The sequence below is a fragment of the Sciurus vulgaris genome (genome assembly GCF_902686455.1).
Source record: "Sciurus vulgaris genome assembly, chromosome: 3".
NCBI lineage: Eukaryota > Metazoa > Chordata > Mammalia > Rodentia > Sciuridae > Sciurus > Sciurus vulgaris.
Genome location: NC_136463.1, coordinates 14,119,929 through 14,137,555, shown reverse-complemented (window position 1 = coordinate 14,137,555; position 17,627 = coordinate 14,119,929). Strand labels below are relative to the sequence as shown.

At 39.7% G+C, this 17,627-nt stretch overlaps 1 protein-coding gene and 1 long non-coding RNA gene across 2 annotated transcripts in view; one reads left to right on the top strand and one right to left on the bottom strand.

Moving 5' to 3' along the window:
* The window catches only part of PITPNC1 (phosphatidylinositol transfer protein cytoplasmic 1), a 291,062-nt gene that overhangs the window by 5,471 nt on the left and 267,964 nt on the right, over positions 1-17,627 (bottom strand). Inside the window, exon 8 of the mRNA XM_079131631.1 lies at positions 13,418-13,481. Within this exon, the coding sequence (XP_078987757.1) occupies positions 13,418-13,481 (64 nt within the window). The remainder of the gene's footprint in view (positions 1-13,417; positions 13,482-17,627) is intronic.
* LOC306656451 overlaps positions 1-17,627 on the top strand; it is a 561,410-nt gene that overhangs the window by 434,374 nt on the left and 109,409 nt on the right. The gene's annotated exons all lie outside the window — the stretch shown is intronic.

The following is a 17,627-nucleotide window of genomic DNA, read 5'->3' as shown; positions in this document are numbered from 1 at the left end:
TGTCTCTGAGTGAAATGTGAAATCTGCTGCCCGTGGATTTTCATCTATTTTGACTTTCCAGAGTCCCATTTTTCATTCTCTCTTGTCCTCTGTCATGAACTTAGTAATTGAAACTTCTTTAGGTAATACTGAATGACTAAACTACTGTGAAACCACATAGCCACTCTAGAAATATTAAGTATGGAATGAACATTCATGATACACTATTAATCATTAGGTTTTATAACATCTGAGCAAACCAGAAACATTTTCCATAAAATGAAATCCTTAAGAGGGCTTCCCTCTGAGTAATTATTAAAATTTCCTGAAAGGGAAAAGTTTTTACAAAAATAAAAAATAACAACTGTGTTGATGTAATATAAAATTCACGATATATCCTATTAACTTACCACTTTCTTTTCTTTTTCTTTTTTTTGGCGGTACTAGGGACTGAACCCAAGGGTGTTCATGACTGAGCTACATCCCCAACCCTTTTTATTTCTTATTGAGACAGGATATCACTAAATTACTGAGGCTGGTCTCTAACTTGTGATCCTCCAGTCTCGGCCTCTGGAGTTGCTGGGATTGCAGGCATGCACCACTATGCTTGGCAACTTACCACTTCTGAAAAATACTAAGGCAATTAGCTAAGAAATGAGATTAGGGTTTAAAAAAGGAGTTATTTAAGTCGAGACTCTCAGAAAAATTTTAGTGAATTGGACTATGGTGTGTTTTTGCAAGAATAAATAAATAACATCTTTAAAAAATTAGATTTTCTAACCAGTGGCTGTGTACGATGCTCTACTTCATGCATCCACCAGGGGGCAGAAATCGTCCAAAGCACAGAATTTTAATTTTCCATTCTCAGTCTCTTTAAAGTTCCCTTCCTTGAAGGCTTTGAAAACCCTCAATTGAAAATGAGTCTGTTATTTCCTTATGCTGGCTTCGTGGGTGTTAATTTTGCATACTTTTAAACTAATTTATCCTTGCTCAGGTGGATGATTTAAATTTCATTTATCACCCATGCAGGTTTTATTTGTAATGCACGGCAGCCTCTTGATTTTAACTTCTAAAAAAATTTCTTTTATTATCATAGTGAAGAGAGACTGTGGGAAAAATAAATGATCCCCAATTTCATGGAATTCCAAAGAATAAAGGAAAAGTCACAAGCTTTCAAAATAATCAACTTATCAAGGGGTAGGGCATCTTTCATGCTGAAGTCACAACTGATTTGCAGCCAGAGAATGCGTGGGACTTCTAGCTTATCACCTTCTATATAGTAAACTGACTTTAAAATACTCAGAGTAAAACTGAAAGAAAACCAAGCAAAGAGCCTTAAGCTGCAAACTTCAAGAACTGAGAAGGTGAAAAGCACTGGTTTGGTGCCCTTGAGACATCCCCAGTGACCCCCTTCCCTGTGGCTTCCTTTGTCAGGTCATATTTATGGTGATTGGCTTTCAGATCTGTTGAGAGGGAACTGGTATCTAACATTCCAAAAGGAAAGGCAGTTGAAAGTGAGGAAAATTCAAGAATAGTTTCCTTAAAGACATTTCTATCTTTAGAACAGGGAAAGAGGAGTGGGGACTCTTATCGGAATGGGTCCATTTGTGGAGGGGAAACACTTCAGGTGAGTCTTGCCCCATCCGTTTTCTGCAAATCCAATCACTGCATGCAAAGCAGGGCAGGAAGAGTTGGGGGCCCTTGCAGACTCAAGGGCAGTTACATGCAGCCAATGGCAGCCTGTAAGCTTTTCAGGGCACATTCCAAAGACATGCTCTAAATCTTAACTAAAATTTCCAAAGTGCACAGAAGGTCTTCACGATTCTAAAACATCCATTTACAATGATGGCCTCCTTTGTTTTCTCTACTTTCTTTTTTTTTTTTTAAATCTAATATGTATTATTCCGGGCCCTGGGCTAACAGACAACTCAAGCTGGACCCCAAAGAGATTCCAGCTCTTTGTATGGCTGAAGACCTATACAAATGGTTTGGTGATTACTTTTTTCTTTGTTAACGGTTTTTCCTTTCACTAGTATAAAGGATTGAGAGATGACTATATTTAAGATGCTTACATATACCATACGCTCTCAATTTCCCATGTGCGACCTAAACCTCAGGCTCTGAGGCTTTTGCTAAGCCCCAGGCTGGATCGTCTATGCAGCTCAGCACATTTCCCATCATCAGCCCTTCATTGCTCAGCCTGTGTATGCAGACTGCAGTTCCGTCTTGAGATTACCCTAAGTAAAAAAGAACTGATTGGGTAAAACAGCTATAAAGAGCCTTAGAAAGTATTTCAAAGCACATGTAAAGAAACCTAAAATAGCAGATGAGCCAGAAGCCTTCCTCTGAATGAACAAGTAAGTGTTAACTGTTTTGAAAAGTTACTGACATATCGTTCTAGTTTACATACGACACCCATTTTTAATCCTGTGCTCTTTTTATGTTTGGTGCAGGCCATTTCACTAGTACCATAATACGTTTCCACTTCCATGTTCTTGGCTTTATGACCAACACAACCCCCAAGTCAAGCAACTTTAAAGAATGGAAATGTCTGGAAGAGAGAGGTGACACTGCCACTTTAGACCCAGCTCAGCATCTTCACCAACAGCCTCTTGGGCAATGACATGATTTTGTGGAAGGTTGGGAAAAGAGCATTTGCAGTATTTCAAAGATCAATTTACGTGTTTGTTTCATACAGGGTGGGCAACATGTTTTAAAAATTCTACATACACTTGTTTGGGCATGGCTCTCTATGTCATCCACAGTGGAGGAATGCTGATTGCAAACTTTTATGTTGGTTTGTTCATGCATGTTTTTCTCGTATTCCCGAACATCATCCATTGTCATATCTGAAAGAGGTCAAGATGTTGGCAACTTCCGTTATTAAATGCAAACTTTCCATGGGGAGACTTTAGGGAAAGATGGTAGCTTAGCAGTAGCCAGATAGGTTTTATAAAGCAGGGAACTGACTAACTTTATGAGGAATAAATCATAAAGTTAGCTAAACTAGCCAAAGGGGAAGTAAGGGCAAGGAAGTTAAGTCAACATAGATTTAGAATAGAGAAGAGTGGAAATTATTTAGGGGTGATTCTTGTGAAGTGAGCTTGGTGGTAGAAAGTATTAGCATGTGGCCAGTGCATAGCCTGAGATCTCCTAAAGCTCTGTTAGAAGATCCCTTTTGGGACAGAGGGTCAGGATTATTTGATTTAATACTTACCTTCCATATGCCTTTCCAAGTACACTGGGAGTCTTTCAATCAATGCATTCAACCACAGAAAGGCACTTTCACTGCTATCATAGGAGACGTAGAAGGCAGAGCAGTGACACTCCCAGGTACAAGAGTGCCATTCTCACACGGATGCATATTTGCACAGATACATGGTGTCAAAGAGCGCAGGTCTACACTGAGCTTTGAGTCTAGCCTAACAGCTTGAAGATGGCTGGCACTACTTCCACCCACACTGATCTATAAATAAAATGGCACATGACATGATTTTTGGCCTGAGTCTGCAGTGTTTCAGGATAATGATCTCTTAATCTAGTAATTCTCAATAGGGGACAATCCTGTGACATTTTTGGTTGTCATAACTGTGGAAGGGGTTCTACTGGCATCTATAAGAGAGGGTAGAGGCCAGGGATGTGGGGGAACATTTCACAATGCACAGGATCCCCCCAGCCTCCAAAAAAGAATGATCTGATCTAAAATGTCCACAGTGCTGAGGTTGAGAAATCCTGTCTTAATTCAACTGATAAAAAAACTGAGAAGGAACCCTTCCATCTAGATGAAATGCACAAAATTGATAGTCTCACTTTAAACATTTCCTTGATTTTATTCCCCACCCTCACCCCACTCCTCAGTTATTTTACATTTTATCAGCAGTTTCTCCAGTTAGGCATTCTGCTGTTGCTGCCTTAGCAGAATTTAATTTCGTACCTCTTAAACAATGAAGGTATGCCCGAGGATTGCTTCATCTACCACACCCCAATCACTAACTGGCTTGGTGGGGGATTTGCAGTGGATATTCACAGTTGGAATTTTTCCTTAAGTATTTCCTGTGTCATGTGGTTTAGTGTCTTTTTACATCAATCCAAGTGTCATGTGAAATTTCTCTTCATTTCCAAAGGGCAGACATGCAGAACTTATGATTTAATTCCTGTGGTCTAGGGCCAAGATGGAGAATGGCTCTAAATCCAGACCTGGGCTATTTTATTTAGCTGATAATCCCCCTCCTGCCCTGAAATCATTAATCAAAAATGCTGTCATTATGCAATGTAAGTATCAAGAATGCTAAGCAGCAGTCTAACGAGGCAAAGAGCATGCTTTTTTTTTTTTTTTTTAAGAAAATAGATGTAACTGAGATGCAATAAGGAGAGGCTGCTTCATTATTAGAACAAATGCACTTACTTAACAACAACCAACAACACATTCTTCAATACAATCACATTAATTTCAATAACTGATTTTTCAAAATATCTTAAACACACCTGTAATGAATATTAAGCTGTTGGTTTTACCTGAAAATTTAAAATTTAAATAAGTTTCTCTATACAAATGTCATTAGACACCTATTTGGAAAACGAAAGCAAGTAAGTTTTAGTTTTATTTGCTCTAGGGAATCCCAAAAGAAATCGTTCTTTATCTCTAATTAGCTCAATGTTAAAAGAAGGGCCTAAATGGTGTGACTATGCGCTTTCAAAGATATAACAGCTTTGTGAATGTGAAAAAGGATTTAACAACAAAGATGTTCATTACTGTATTTTTTTTTTTTTGTACTAAGGATTGAACCCAGGGACTATATCACTGAACTACATCCCCAGTTCTTTTTATTTTTTATTTTGAGAGTCTCACTAAGTTTTTTAGGGCCTGGCTAAGTTGCTAAGGCTGGCCTTGAACTTGTGATCCTTCTGTCTCAGCTTCCTGAATTGCTGGAATTACAGGCATGCACTACAGTGGCCAGATTTGCCTTGTTCTTTTTTTTTTTTTTTTTTTTTTTTTTTTTTTTTTGCAGTGCTGGGGATTGAACCGGGGCCTTGTGCTTGCGAGGCAAGGAGGCAAGCACTCTACAAACTGAGCTATATCCCCAGCCCTTACCTTACCTTTTTCTTAATAGTGAAAACCCAAAAACTATTACAGGGACTGATTGTACTATGCAATCATTAAAAATGAGGTAGAAGAATATTTAACACTAATATGTATAGATGCTCTTTTTTGTTTTGTTTTGTTTTTGGTACTGGGGATTGAACTCAGGGGCACTTAAACACTGAGTCACACCCCTAGCTCTTTTTTGAACTTTATTTAGAGACAGGGTCTCGTTGAATTGCTTAGGACCTCGCTAAGTTGCTGGGGCTGGCTTTGAACTTGTGAGCCTCCTGCTGTAGCTTCCCAAGCTGCTGGGATTACAGGTGTGTGCCACTCTGTTTGGTTTATACTCGAGTTATTGTTAAATAAAAAATATGAGGGAAAAACTGAATACATTATATAATTTTAGTATGAAAAGTGTCATCTACATTTTAAAACAATGAAAGCATACATTTCATAATGTTAACAGTGATTGAGTTGGAATTACACATAATTTTCATAGGCTTTCTTTTTTGTATCTATGTTTTCTAAATTGTCTACATTATGCTTTAAATTATGCATTACATAAGAAAGAGCGTAACATTATTTAAAAATCGATTCTTTGGAAATCACTAGAAGATGAATTTCATCAATTTGGAACTGGTAAGAAGAACAAAATCCCCTGATTTTTTTAAAAAACGAAGAGTTAAGAAACACAACTTCAGTGTGTGACGGTAGAGGGCTTGCCTAATAGGTTTAAGGCTGTAGGTTCAATCCTAGCACTGTGAAAACAAGCAAATGAACAAACACCAACTACCAAAATTTCAGAAAATTCCATGTAAAAGAAAAAAAAAAGCCAATTGCTTTATGTAAGGACGAACACTTATAGTGTATTTCTCTAAAGGATGATGATAACTTGGTCCCTGCTGATGCCGAAGGAAAATACCTTTATCTAAGTCCTTAAATATCTCCACATACAATACATGTGTATGTAAATATTTTCAGCATACCTTGGTAATTTATGGAAATCCTAATCAAGTGAAAATGTTCCAGTTTATTTGGCAAAGTGCATTTTTTTTTTGCTTTTGCAATATATATTACCTCGAGATCTATATCTGAATCAATTTAATTACATATGCCTAAAGACAGATTATACTTTCAGAGATGATTCATCTTCATTATTGATTGATTTTCAATGATCAGAACAGCTTCTCACAATTTAGTTCCAGCATTTGTAGCAAACAAATACTTATGTGCATCAGACAAACTCTTAATGAAAGGAACCCTATGTCAGTTATGCTGCAAGTAAATTGGTAAATAACCACCCCTTAACTTAGATTTTGAAAGGTTATAATTTGCTTTTCCTAAGTAAGGTTTCTTAAACCAAGGCTTCTGAAACAAGTAACACTGGAGTTAATTGTCTGATTCAAGAGCATTGGAACCAGTACAGTATTTCTTCAGATAAGGCAAATGCATCTAGTATCTTCAGAGCTTTGCTACCAGAGTTTCACTGACATGATCAGCACTAGGAAGTATTCCAGTGTAGTTCCAGTATTCTTTCACTGTACCTTAAGGGGACAAAATTTATTTTCCTTGCCCTCTGAAAAAGCCATTTCTTTCCTTATCAGCTCCTTCTTGTCCTGTGTTAGGTGAGGAGAGAGCAACCTGGGTTGCATTTCCCAGGATGTGAAGGTCACACAGCAGTGGAATCCTCTCCTTTGACAGGTGACCCAGCTGAGGTCCTGGCAAAGAGTGCTCTGGTACTGGGGATTTGTGAATTGAGGAATCTTCTTAGGTTTCCTGAACTGTCAACTAAAAGCTCACATTAAGCAGCAAAATAGACCTCAACTATGTGAGCCTTCCATGCTTCAACCATTTGTTTAAATAAGATGTTTTAAGTTATTATGTATTTATTTGCTCACTCAAGTAACACATGAATTTTGTTCCTAAAGAAGATTTCAAAGAGTACTGGATTGAACAGAGAAAAGTATTTAATTCCTATTAATCTCTTCCAATCTTATTGCTTCTCCTCGAGAGACTGCTTCTCCTTAAGAGACTGAGGAATGTGTTGGAGGATATTTATTCTATGAAGTTACGTCTCTCTCCCTCTCTCTCTCTCACACACACACACAAAGACTTATTTACTTTTATGTATATGGAATCATACTGTAGTTACTATGTTTTTCTATACCATCAAGTAGTAGTTTTGATTTCCTCTTTCTACTAATGGAAAATGTACATACTTCCATATTGGTACAACAGAACGCTCTATTTTTCTTCTTTTTCTTTGTGCTGCTGAGAACCCTGGGCTCTGAACACCACAGGCAGCTGCTTCACGACTGAACCATACCCTAGCCCTGACCTTATTCTTTTTAATGGTTTTGTGCAATATTCATAGTATGGGCAGGCCAGAATTCCTTTGCCCATAGTTCTGTTTATGGACTTTACATTGAGACTAATTTTTAACTCTGATAAACATTATCACACAGAATGGCTTTGTACATATATTCAGGAACACAGGTATATTTCTTTTCTGTGTGTGTGTTTTTTTTTGTGCTCTATCACTGAACTACACCCCTGCCTGCACATGTATATTTATTTATTTTCTAGGGTACTGGGTATTGGAACTCAGGGACACTTGACCACTGAACCACACCCCCGCCCTATTTAGTGACAGGGGCTTATTGCGTTGTTTGGCACCTCACTTTGCTGAGGCTGGCTTTGAACTTGTGATCCTCCTGTCTCAGCCTCCCAAGCCGCTGCAATTATAGGCATGTGCCACTGCACCCGGCTTGCACATGTATATTTCTTTTTTTTTTTCTTTGGAGCTGGGGATTGAACCCACGGCCTTGTACTTGCAAGGCAAGCACTTTACTGACTGAGCTATATACCCAGCCATATATTTCTTAAGAATAAAGTTCTCAGGCTAGGTGTGGTGCCACACACCTGTAATCCCAGTGGCTCAGGAGGCTGAGGCAGGAGGATTGCAAGTTCAAAGCCAGCCTCAACAATTTACCAAGGTCGTAAGCAGATTAGTGGGACCCTGTCTCTAATTAAAATACAAAAAAGGACTGGGCACCGGTTCAGTGGTTGAGTGCCCCTGCGTTCAATCCCCAGTGCCAAAAAAAGGAATTTCTTAAAGTGAAATGATTGGATCATAGGTTATTTATAATTACTATTTTTATAGTACATATTGTAATTTGTCACTTTATATCCCAAACTGGATATTATCACTCTCTTAAACTTTTGCTACCAGATAGGCCAATGTAATATCTTCTTGTTTTCTTACATTCCTTGTGATTGGTAGTGAGTTTATTGGCCACTTGCATTTCTTCTGTGATTTACCTATTCATATTCTTTACTGTTTTTCTATTGAGGCATTATATTTCCAATTTATAGAACTTCTTTGTATACTATAGATATTAATCCTCTTTGACTACATATGTTGCAAACATTTTCTCCTAGTCTTACAAATTTGTTTATGGTGGCAATTTTCTTTCAATTACTTTATTTATGTTTTGAGTGGAGCTGGGGTTTGGACCCATGAACGTGCGCATGCTAAGCACATGTTTTCTCACTGAGCTACAACCTCGGCACAATCATTAATTTTTTTTCCTATTCGGTACAGGGGATCGAACCCAGGGACATTCTACCTCTGGCCTACAACAACAATCCTTTGAATTTTATTTTTGAGACAGGGTATCACTAAGTGTCTTAGGCTGGCCTTGATCTTTTGATCCTCCTACTTCAGCCTCCTAAGTGGCTGGGATTACAGATGTGCACCACTGTGCTGGCCACTCATTTTATTTTTATTTTTATTTATTTTTTATTTTTTTGGTGCTGGGGATTGAACCCAGGGCCTTGTGCTTACAAGGCAAGCACTCTACCGACTGAGCATCTCTCCGGCCCCTCATTTTATTTTTAAAGAAGGGAGGTTGATTTGATAGGAAGAGGAGGTGAGATCATATATTTGAAAGGCCTTTAGGACACAGATCTTTGAACATACAGAGATGCTACAGATGCCCTGGAACAAAGTATCTGCAAGCATGAATTCTTCTCCATTGTACTGAACAGTTGCAGCAGGTAAAATTGAAAAAAGGAAAGTCTCGTACTTGAATTCAATGACTTGTTCTGTTCAATGGCACATTATACTTCACTTTTTTCTACAAACATTATCTCTCCACTTCCAGGCTCTTCAGCTAAAATAGAGGTCTTTTTTCTCTCATGCTAGTTCAAAACTGAAGTCTTGAACAGGTAGTTGGGTTGGGGACGATCCAACAATCATGAATTAGATGGGATACTCCTTTGGCTCCAGTAAAATGTTGGTCATGCTCTGGGAAGTGCCATTGTTTAATCCTTTAAAATGATTATAGAGTCAGTACATGCTTATTACAAAAAGTTTAGGGTGCCTCCACTTGCTTGTACTGAAAGGCCTGGTGCATAACCTTCCCAAATAATTCAGACCACTAAGAACTGGAAGTATAAAGTTGTGATTTTTTTTCCCCTATAGCATGTAACTAGGGGTAGAGGAGAAGGGTTCAGTGATTTCCTCTGAAAATCTGTTGGAAAGCTATGAGTTGTCTCATTAGCAAAATGAGTCTGAGCACACACACCTGAATGTCGCATAAGAGCCATGGTGCTCAAGTTCATATTTCAGGGAACTTGGGGACATTGGAAAATGTTGGCTTAGGGAACTCAACCAGCTGATGCTAGCCTCTCTTAGGCTTCTGTCTCTGCCTTGAACCTGCTGCACGCAGGAGGAGGCCTGCTCCAGGGACTCCAGGACTCACTTCCATGAGGGCTGTTTCATCTATATCAGTCTAAACTTCTCATATATCCCTCCTACTTTTTGGGAAGAGTTTGGTTTTCAAAGACATTTGTTAGGTTTCAATCAGTCACAGGCTCCCTCTGGCAATCTTTAGTGTTCCTCTCTCAAAATACTGTCAGATTTGTGAAGCAAAAACATGCTCTTGTGAAGCTGGGCTGTCTATTTTTATCCACCTCTCCTCTCACCCCATCTCCTGAAATGCGTTGTTGTTGCTTCTCTGATTAGTGTTCTAGTCATGCAGAGAGACCCAAGGCTCATGGGTAAAGACCAATCAGGGCTCTGAAAGATGAACTCAACTCCTCCGACATGGAAACCGATACATCTCACAATGAACATGAGCAGAATAAAATCTGTTTAGGGAAATAGTTTCGTGACAGACAAATGCTGGAATTCAGAAAAGATGCAAAATTAATCCTTGGGTGTGAAAAGATCACCATCCTCTACAATGTCTCTTTTCTTGGTTCTTAATTAAGCATTGGAGGTGGTGAGTCTAATTAGATAGCCAGGGCTTCCACCACGTAAGGGTGAATGGTGTGTGCACCAGTCTCAAACCCATGGAACCCACTGGGTCTGCCCAGAAGGGGCATCTTTTTCTAATTTATCTGTTTAAAAGGGGTGTTTTTTCCTAATTCTCACAAGGCACCAGAGTCTAGAAGTTGGCCCTGAAGACAGCTATGATTCTCCAATTTAACCTATTTGGAACTGAACTAATTAAACTGTGTTTGCAATCCAATCTGGAGTACAGCCCATGCTACAGGCCAATAGTTTGGAATTATCTGGAGGGCCTATTAAAACAGATTGCTGGGTTAGATCCCACCAAAGTTTCTGAATTGGCAGATTTGGCTGGGGACAGGGGTCCTGAGAATATGTGTTTCTAACAAATATCCAGGGGATGATGATATTGCAGGCCCACGGACCTCACTTTGAGAACCAGTGCTATGAATTATACCTGTAGGCAAGGGATTCATTACTTTAGGCCTTTTCCATGTTTATTAATGAGAGCCTCATGGACCAAAGGAAAAAAAAGCAACTTCTGGTACCCCAAACTGCAGGGTTAACCTGGCATGCACTTGGCCTTGGTAACAGAGACAAACACATTTACCTGAAATCCCAGAGTCTTCAGCATTTCTTGAATAAGCAACTGACTGTGGGCATGGGCTGCTTCCATTCATTTGATTTCCCAAGTGTCTGCATCAGGTAATGAAGGAGCCACTATACCTGTGGCTGGCAGCTCAGCTGGCTGCTGGTGCCTGTGGTAGTTGATGTGAAATTGATGGTGTGGTTCTCGGACCCCTTACTGAGTGAATATGCTGCTTGTTTATGGTTGGGGCTGTGCATGTGGATATAGGGGGTAGAGACCTACTCTGGGGAGAAGAAGGGGCCCTGATCATCTACATCCACTGGTCTGTACTCCTTTTATTTTTTGCACTCAGGTACAGAAAGGACTTTTTGAGTAATAAGGTTCCTTAAGCTGTTAACTGCCCTCACCTAACCCACCCTAAGTAGGAAGGCAGGTATTCTATTCCTGAAGGTCTCCAGGCTGGAGACCTCCCATTTCCCTTGATGTGCTGTTCTAGATTTGGGCTTCTGTAATAATCTGAGAATTTTCTGTTTCCCTTTCACTCTCCCCCCACCACCTCCCCAACTGTGCAGTGCTGGGGATTCAAATTAGGTCCTTACGCATTCTAGGCAAGCCTCTCTCTCTTTCAACTAAATGCCTTTAAGTCTCTTCCATGCCCTAGGCACAGCTGAGATAGGAAAGAATCAGCCCTATTCTCTGTACTCAGCCATTTACTTACTATCCACTCATGATTTTTTTTCCTGCTTATATCCTGTCTCTAATCAAACCCTTTTCCCTGATTAACAGCTTTGCTGTGCTTATTCATTTTTTTTTTTTTTTGCAGTAGTGAGGATTGAACTCAAGGCTTTGAGAATGCTAGACAAGCTATCACAGAGTTACACCCCAAGCCCTGTTTTGTCCTCTTGATCAGAGATGGGCTACTCTTTTTTTTGTGTGTGTGTGGTGCTGGGGATTGAACCCAGGGCCTTGTGCATGAAAGGCAAGCGCTCTACCCACTAAGCTGCATCCCCAGCCCAGCTACTCTTTTTAATGTTGCCTTTTCTGGAAAGTCCTCAGTGGCATTCTGGTGCCCTGTCTCTTGGTCTTCACAGTGGCAGATTTGGGGCCTTCAAGTTCTGTCCTCTTGCCAATCAGTTCAAGCCTATTATTCTTTGAATATTCTTTTGATATTCCCTTGGAGCTTGTAACAAGGAAACCATGAGCTCCCAGGAGCACAAGTCAGGAGAGGCCAGAAGTTCCTAATCTTTGTTGATGTCTGTGCTCTGTCTGAGAATCTAAGAAAAGGTTCCCAGGACAAAGAACACCCAGAAAGAGCTGTTTAAGGATCAGAGGAGACTCTCTATCCACCTGCCTCAAAAAAGACAACAAACAGGTCTTTGGAAGAATCAGGACAACTTGCTGCAAAAAGTAGCATCCTGGAGATGTGTCAGGTGAGAGAGTAAATGATGATCTGCATTTGGACAAACCCAGGTAGATGCCTTTCCTCTTCAACTGGTATAGATCCAAGAAGATTAAAACAAAACAAAAGCCCACAGCCGCCAGAACCATGCCTTTTCAAATGTGGCTAAGAAACAGTTACCAACATGAATAACCATCACTGTCTGCCCATTCTATCCTGCGATATATCCTCTTACTTTAAATCTGCTGCCTTGCGCTAAGAAAATGGAGGGAATTGGTGGAACAATGATGGAAAAAGATCAAAACACAATCTAGGTTACACTCAGAGCAAATGCAATGTGACTTAGGAAAAGGCCAAGGAGGAGGGCATTTCATTAGACGATCAATCTGAGAGTCAGATCTAACCTAAGTCACTGGGCATGTGCCTTTCTATTTATAGCCAGGGACAGAAGCCATCTTCTGATGACTGATTTTGGGATGCAGAGGATTCTCGTGGACAGAAGGAGAGGGCTGAGGATTTGGGGAGGGTGGTCCATCCGTCTTGGAATGAAGCAAGTCTTGTTTTGATTTACTGGAAACGTGCAGCACTTGTTTAACCTTCCCACATCATGAAAAAAAGCCAGAATGATTAGGATTAACGGGTACCTATGCCTTTGTCTGCCCTTGAATTCTTACAGAACCTGTATGTATTTGGTGAGGGATTGTTTCAAGTGTTCTCTGAATCAAAGGACTGCTTTTACTTGACATGATGCTTCAGAAAGCTTTGATCTTAAAGTCTGGGATAAATCAGGATGGGTTTGAACTCCGTCCAACAGAACGATAGAGCCCTGCATATCAACTATGTATGCATCAAACATACCAAGGTCCTACTTAGTCAATATCTCTGTGGTTATTTTAGACCAAGCTTCTATAATTACATCTTTATTATGCTTGGTGGATAGTGTTTCAAGACAGGAAGCTGCAGCCTGCCTTTGTTGTCCTTTTAGGTAAGAGCTGAAGCCAGAGGGATTCAAAGTTCAAGTCAACATGTCATGAAATTGTTCTACAAATTATTTTGGGGAAAATGACTTACCGTACCACTCATCAACCCATGCAAAAGCCTGTCTATGTCCAATCAGCAGGATGTCTCGGACCACCTGGAAAGGAAAAGAAGGAGGTTGAAGTAATACCAGGTTGGATCAAAACTGTCAGGAAAATAGGTTGTTTCCCAATTCTGGGAGTCTTGGCAATTATGGATTTCTGCAATTCCTCTGTCCACAGGTGATGACAACTGCAGGCTGCCACACAGGTGTGGTGGCCGCTTGTCCCAGCCCTTCCCAGGGCATGCATACACTTGCTGTGAATCAACTGCTTTGTGGCATTTGAGAATTGAGCCCGGTGTTTGCACAAACTGACAACACACGACAGTTGCACAGCAGTGACTCAAATGCATCTCTGGGAGCTGTGGCCTGAGAGTTTCCTTTTCATTTCTCTCTAACCAGAACAGTGTCTACTTTCCTACTTTTGTCTGTCTCTGGTGCCAGGAAGTTAAAGCTGGTAAATCAAGAGCCCTTTTCTAGGTGGCAAGTGACCTGCCAGCACGGTGTTCTTAACCTTCCCTCTTCTCTGATGAAACATGTTAAATAAGGAGTCAATTTTTAGAAGTAAATCAAGGTGGCATACAAGGCAGGTAAATATCCTTCTAGGCCTGACTCTCATGTAATAGAAGGAAAAAACCCAGCTTAGTCAACTATTATTGAAAGAGATGAAATAAGAGCCCAAATTAGAAGATAACAGGAATGATAGCGCCACTGGTGATAAAGGAATGAACCTGATTCCTGCGGGACGTGTGTGGAATAGAAGGCTGAGGAAAATAATGTACACCCTTTGCGTATGTGTGCAACACTGTTCACATACTTTTACTTCATGACACTCTTTTGCTTCCTGTATAAATATGCTTTTTTACATTTCTTGGATACCCACAGTCTCCTTCCAACATTCCTTTCTTCCAGTCAAACAAATCTGGTGGTTGTCAAAAACCTCTCATGGAAGGTTTAGGCATGTTTTAATAAATAAAGGATTTTAATTTGGTGAATTTGTAGAAACAAGGGAAGCATTTATAACGAAGTGTTTACTCCCCCAGGTCTCTGGAGATCTAGTTGGACTTCTATGACTGGGAAATAGGAAACACGAAAGAACATAAGAAACAACACCCAGCCATGCACACACTGAGTGCTGAGTGGGTAGAATTCATGGAACTCAAAAGAACAGCATGGAGGCACCAGTAAATATACCCTATTACATTTAGCACAACACAGCTGTTGGATGGAAACAAGAATTCAATAATGTGCTAATGGTTCGCTTTGAACATCCCCCCACCCTTAACTGTGAATACAGTCTTGGAAAAAACAAAAACAAAAACAAAGGTGTTCAGAGAAAAGCATCCCTGGTGCTTTAAGCCCATGCAAATGCTACCCTCAGATTCTCATTAGCAACTCATGTGCCAGAGCAGGTGTGTTCTGGAGGTGTCCTAGACACTGCATTTTATTTGGAAATGGGTAATGGAATGCCGTGAATAAAGCAGCACTCTTATAGTTTTTTTTTTTTTTTCTTAAAAATAGTTTTAATTGTAGATGGACATAATACCTTTATTTATTTATATGTGGTACTGAGACTCAAACCCAGTGCCTCTCACATGCTGGGCATATGCCCTGCCCCGAGCTACAGCCCCAGCCCCTCCTTACAGGTTTTTAATTTTTAAATTTTATTTGTTTGTTTTTGTGGGTACTAGAGATGGAAAACCCGGTGCCTCACACATGTGAGGGAAGTGCTCCACCACCAAGCTGCATCCCCACCTCCTCTTAAAAGATTTAAAAACTCCAATTCTCAGAACTGGCCACTCATCCCTGAGAAAAAAAATGCATGAGCCCTGCTACAATCTAAACACACACTGTGAAAAGAAATAAAATGCACTATGAAAACAGCTCTTTAGTAAGAGGAGATCATTTGGGGTTAAAAAAACTACCAGAGGCAGTGTCACATGAGGGTAATCCCAGCAGCTTGGGAGGCTGAGGCAGGAGGATCACAAGTTTGAGGCTAGCCTCAACAACTTAGTAATGTCCTGTCTCAAAAAAAAAAAAAAAAAGGAGCTGGGGATGTAGTTCAGTGGCACAGTGCCACTGGGTTCAATCCCCAGTACCACAAAACCAAAACCAAACTTCTCCCATCAATTGGCCCCCTACTCAGCAGAAAAATCCATCTAAGTAACAAGCTCGGTGCTTTTAGGAGAAATCCCGGTACCCGCAACAGAATTCTGTAAAGCTAGTGTTTATCAGTTTTCAAGTGGAAAAATAAATAGCTACCTATCTGGAATATAGAGACAACTTGGGGAGTATTTATTTTTATGAAAATGAGAGCAGCTACAAAGGGCAACGCTCAACACTGCATTTTCCATTATTTTTTCCCAGACGGAAAAAACGTCGTTAAAAACCAAGAGAATATTGGTCTGAAATTTTCTTTCCTTGATGAGTCTCTGTCTGGCTTAGGTATCAGTGTGATATTGGCTTCATAGAATGAGTTTGGGAGGGTTCCCTCCTCTTCTATTTTATGGAATACTTTGAGAAGTATTGGAATGAGCTCTTCTTTAAAGGTTTTGTAGAACTCGGCTGAGAACCCATCTGGTCCCGGACTTTTCTTTGTTGGCAGGCTTTTGATGACTTCTTCAATTTCAGTACTTGAAATTGGTCTATTTAAATTGTGTATGTCCTCCTCGTTCAGTTTAGGCAATTCATATGTCTCTAGAAACCTGTTGATGTCTTCGAAATTTTCTATTTTGTTGGAGTATAGATTTTCAAAATAGCTTCTAATTATGTTTTGTATTTCAATCCTGTCTCTTGTGATATTTCCTTGTTCATTCCGAATTTTAGTGATTTGGGTTTTCTCTCGTCTTCTCTTTGTTAGTGTGGCTAAAGGTTTATCCTTAATGAACATCGATGCAAAAATTCTCAACAAAATTTTAGCAAATCGCATACAAAAACATATTAAAAAGATAGTGCACCATGATCAAGTGGGTTTCATCCCAGGGATGCAAGGTTGGTTCAACATCAGGAAATCAATAAATGTAATTCACCATATCAATAGACTTAAAGTCAAGAATCACATGATTATTTCAATAGATGCAGAAAAAGCATTTGATAAAATACAGCACCCCTTCATGCTCAAAACACTAGAAAAAATAGGGGTAGTGGGAACATTCCTTAACATTGTAAAGGCCATTTATGCTAAGCCCATGGCTAATATCATTCTAAATGGTGAAAAACTGAAAGCATTCCCCCTAAAAACTGGAACAAGGCAGGGATGCTCTCTTTCACCACTTCTATTTAACATTGTTCTTGAGACTCTAGCCAGAGCAATTAGACAAACCAAAGAAATTAAAGGGATACGAATTGGAAAAGAAGAACTCAAACTATCCCTGTTCGCTGATGACATGATTATATATTTAGAGGAATCTGGAAATTCCACCAGAAAACTCTTAGAACTCATAAGTGAATTTAGTAAAGTAGCAGGTTACAAGATCAATGCTCATAAATCCAATGCATTTTTATACATAAGTGATGAATCTTCAGAAAGAGAAATTAGGAAAACTACCCCATTCACAATAGCCTCGAAAAAAATAAAATACTTGGGAATCAATCTCACGAAAGAGGTGAAAGACCTCTACAATGAGAACTATACAACACTAAAGAAAGAAATTAAAGAACACCTTAGAAGATGGAAAGATCTTCCATGTTCTTGGATAGGAAGAATTAATATTGTCAAAATGGCCATACTACCTAAAGTGCTACACAAATTCAATGCAATTCCAATTAAAATCCCAATGACGTACCTTACAGAAATAGAGCAAGCAATTATGAAATTCATCTGGAAGAATAAGAAACCCAGAATAGCTAAAGCAATCCTTAGCAGGAAAAGTGAAACAGGGGGTATTGCAATACCAGATCTTCAACTCTACTACAAAGTAATAGTAACAAAAACGGCATGGTATTGGTACCAAAATAGAAAGGTAGATCAATGGTACAGAATAGAGGACACGGACACAAACCCAAATAAATACAATTTTCTCATACTAGACAAAGGGGCCAAAAATATGCAATGGAGAAAAGATAGCCTCTTCAACAAATGGTGCTGGGAGAATTGGAAATCCATATGCAACAGAATGAAACTAAACCCATATCTCTCACCATGCACGAAACTAAACTCAAAATGGATTAAGGACCTCGGAATCAGACCAGAGACCCTGCAGA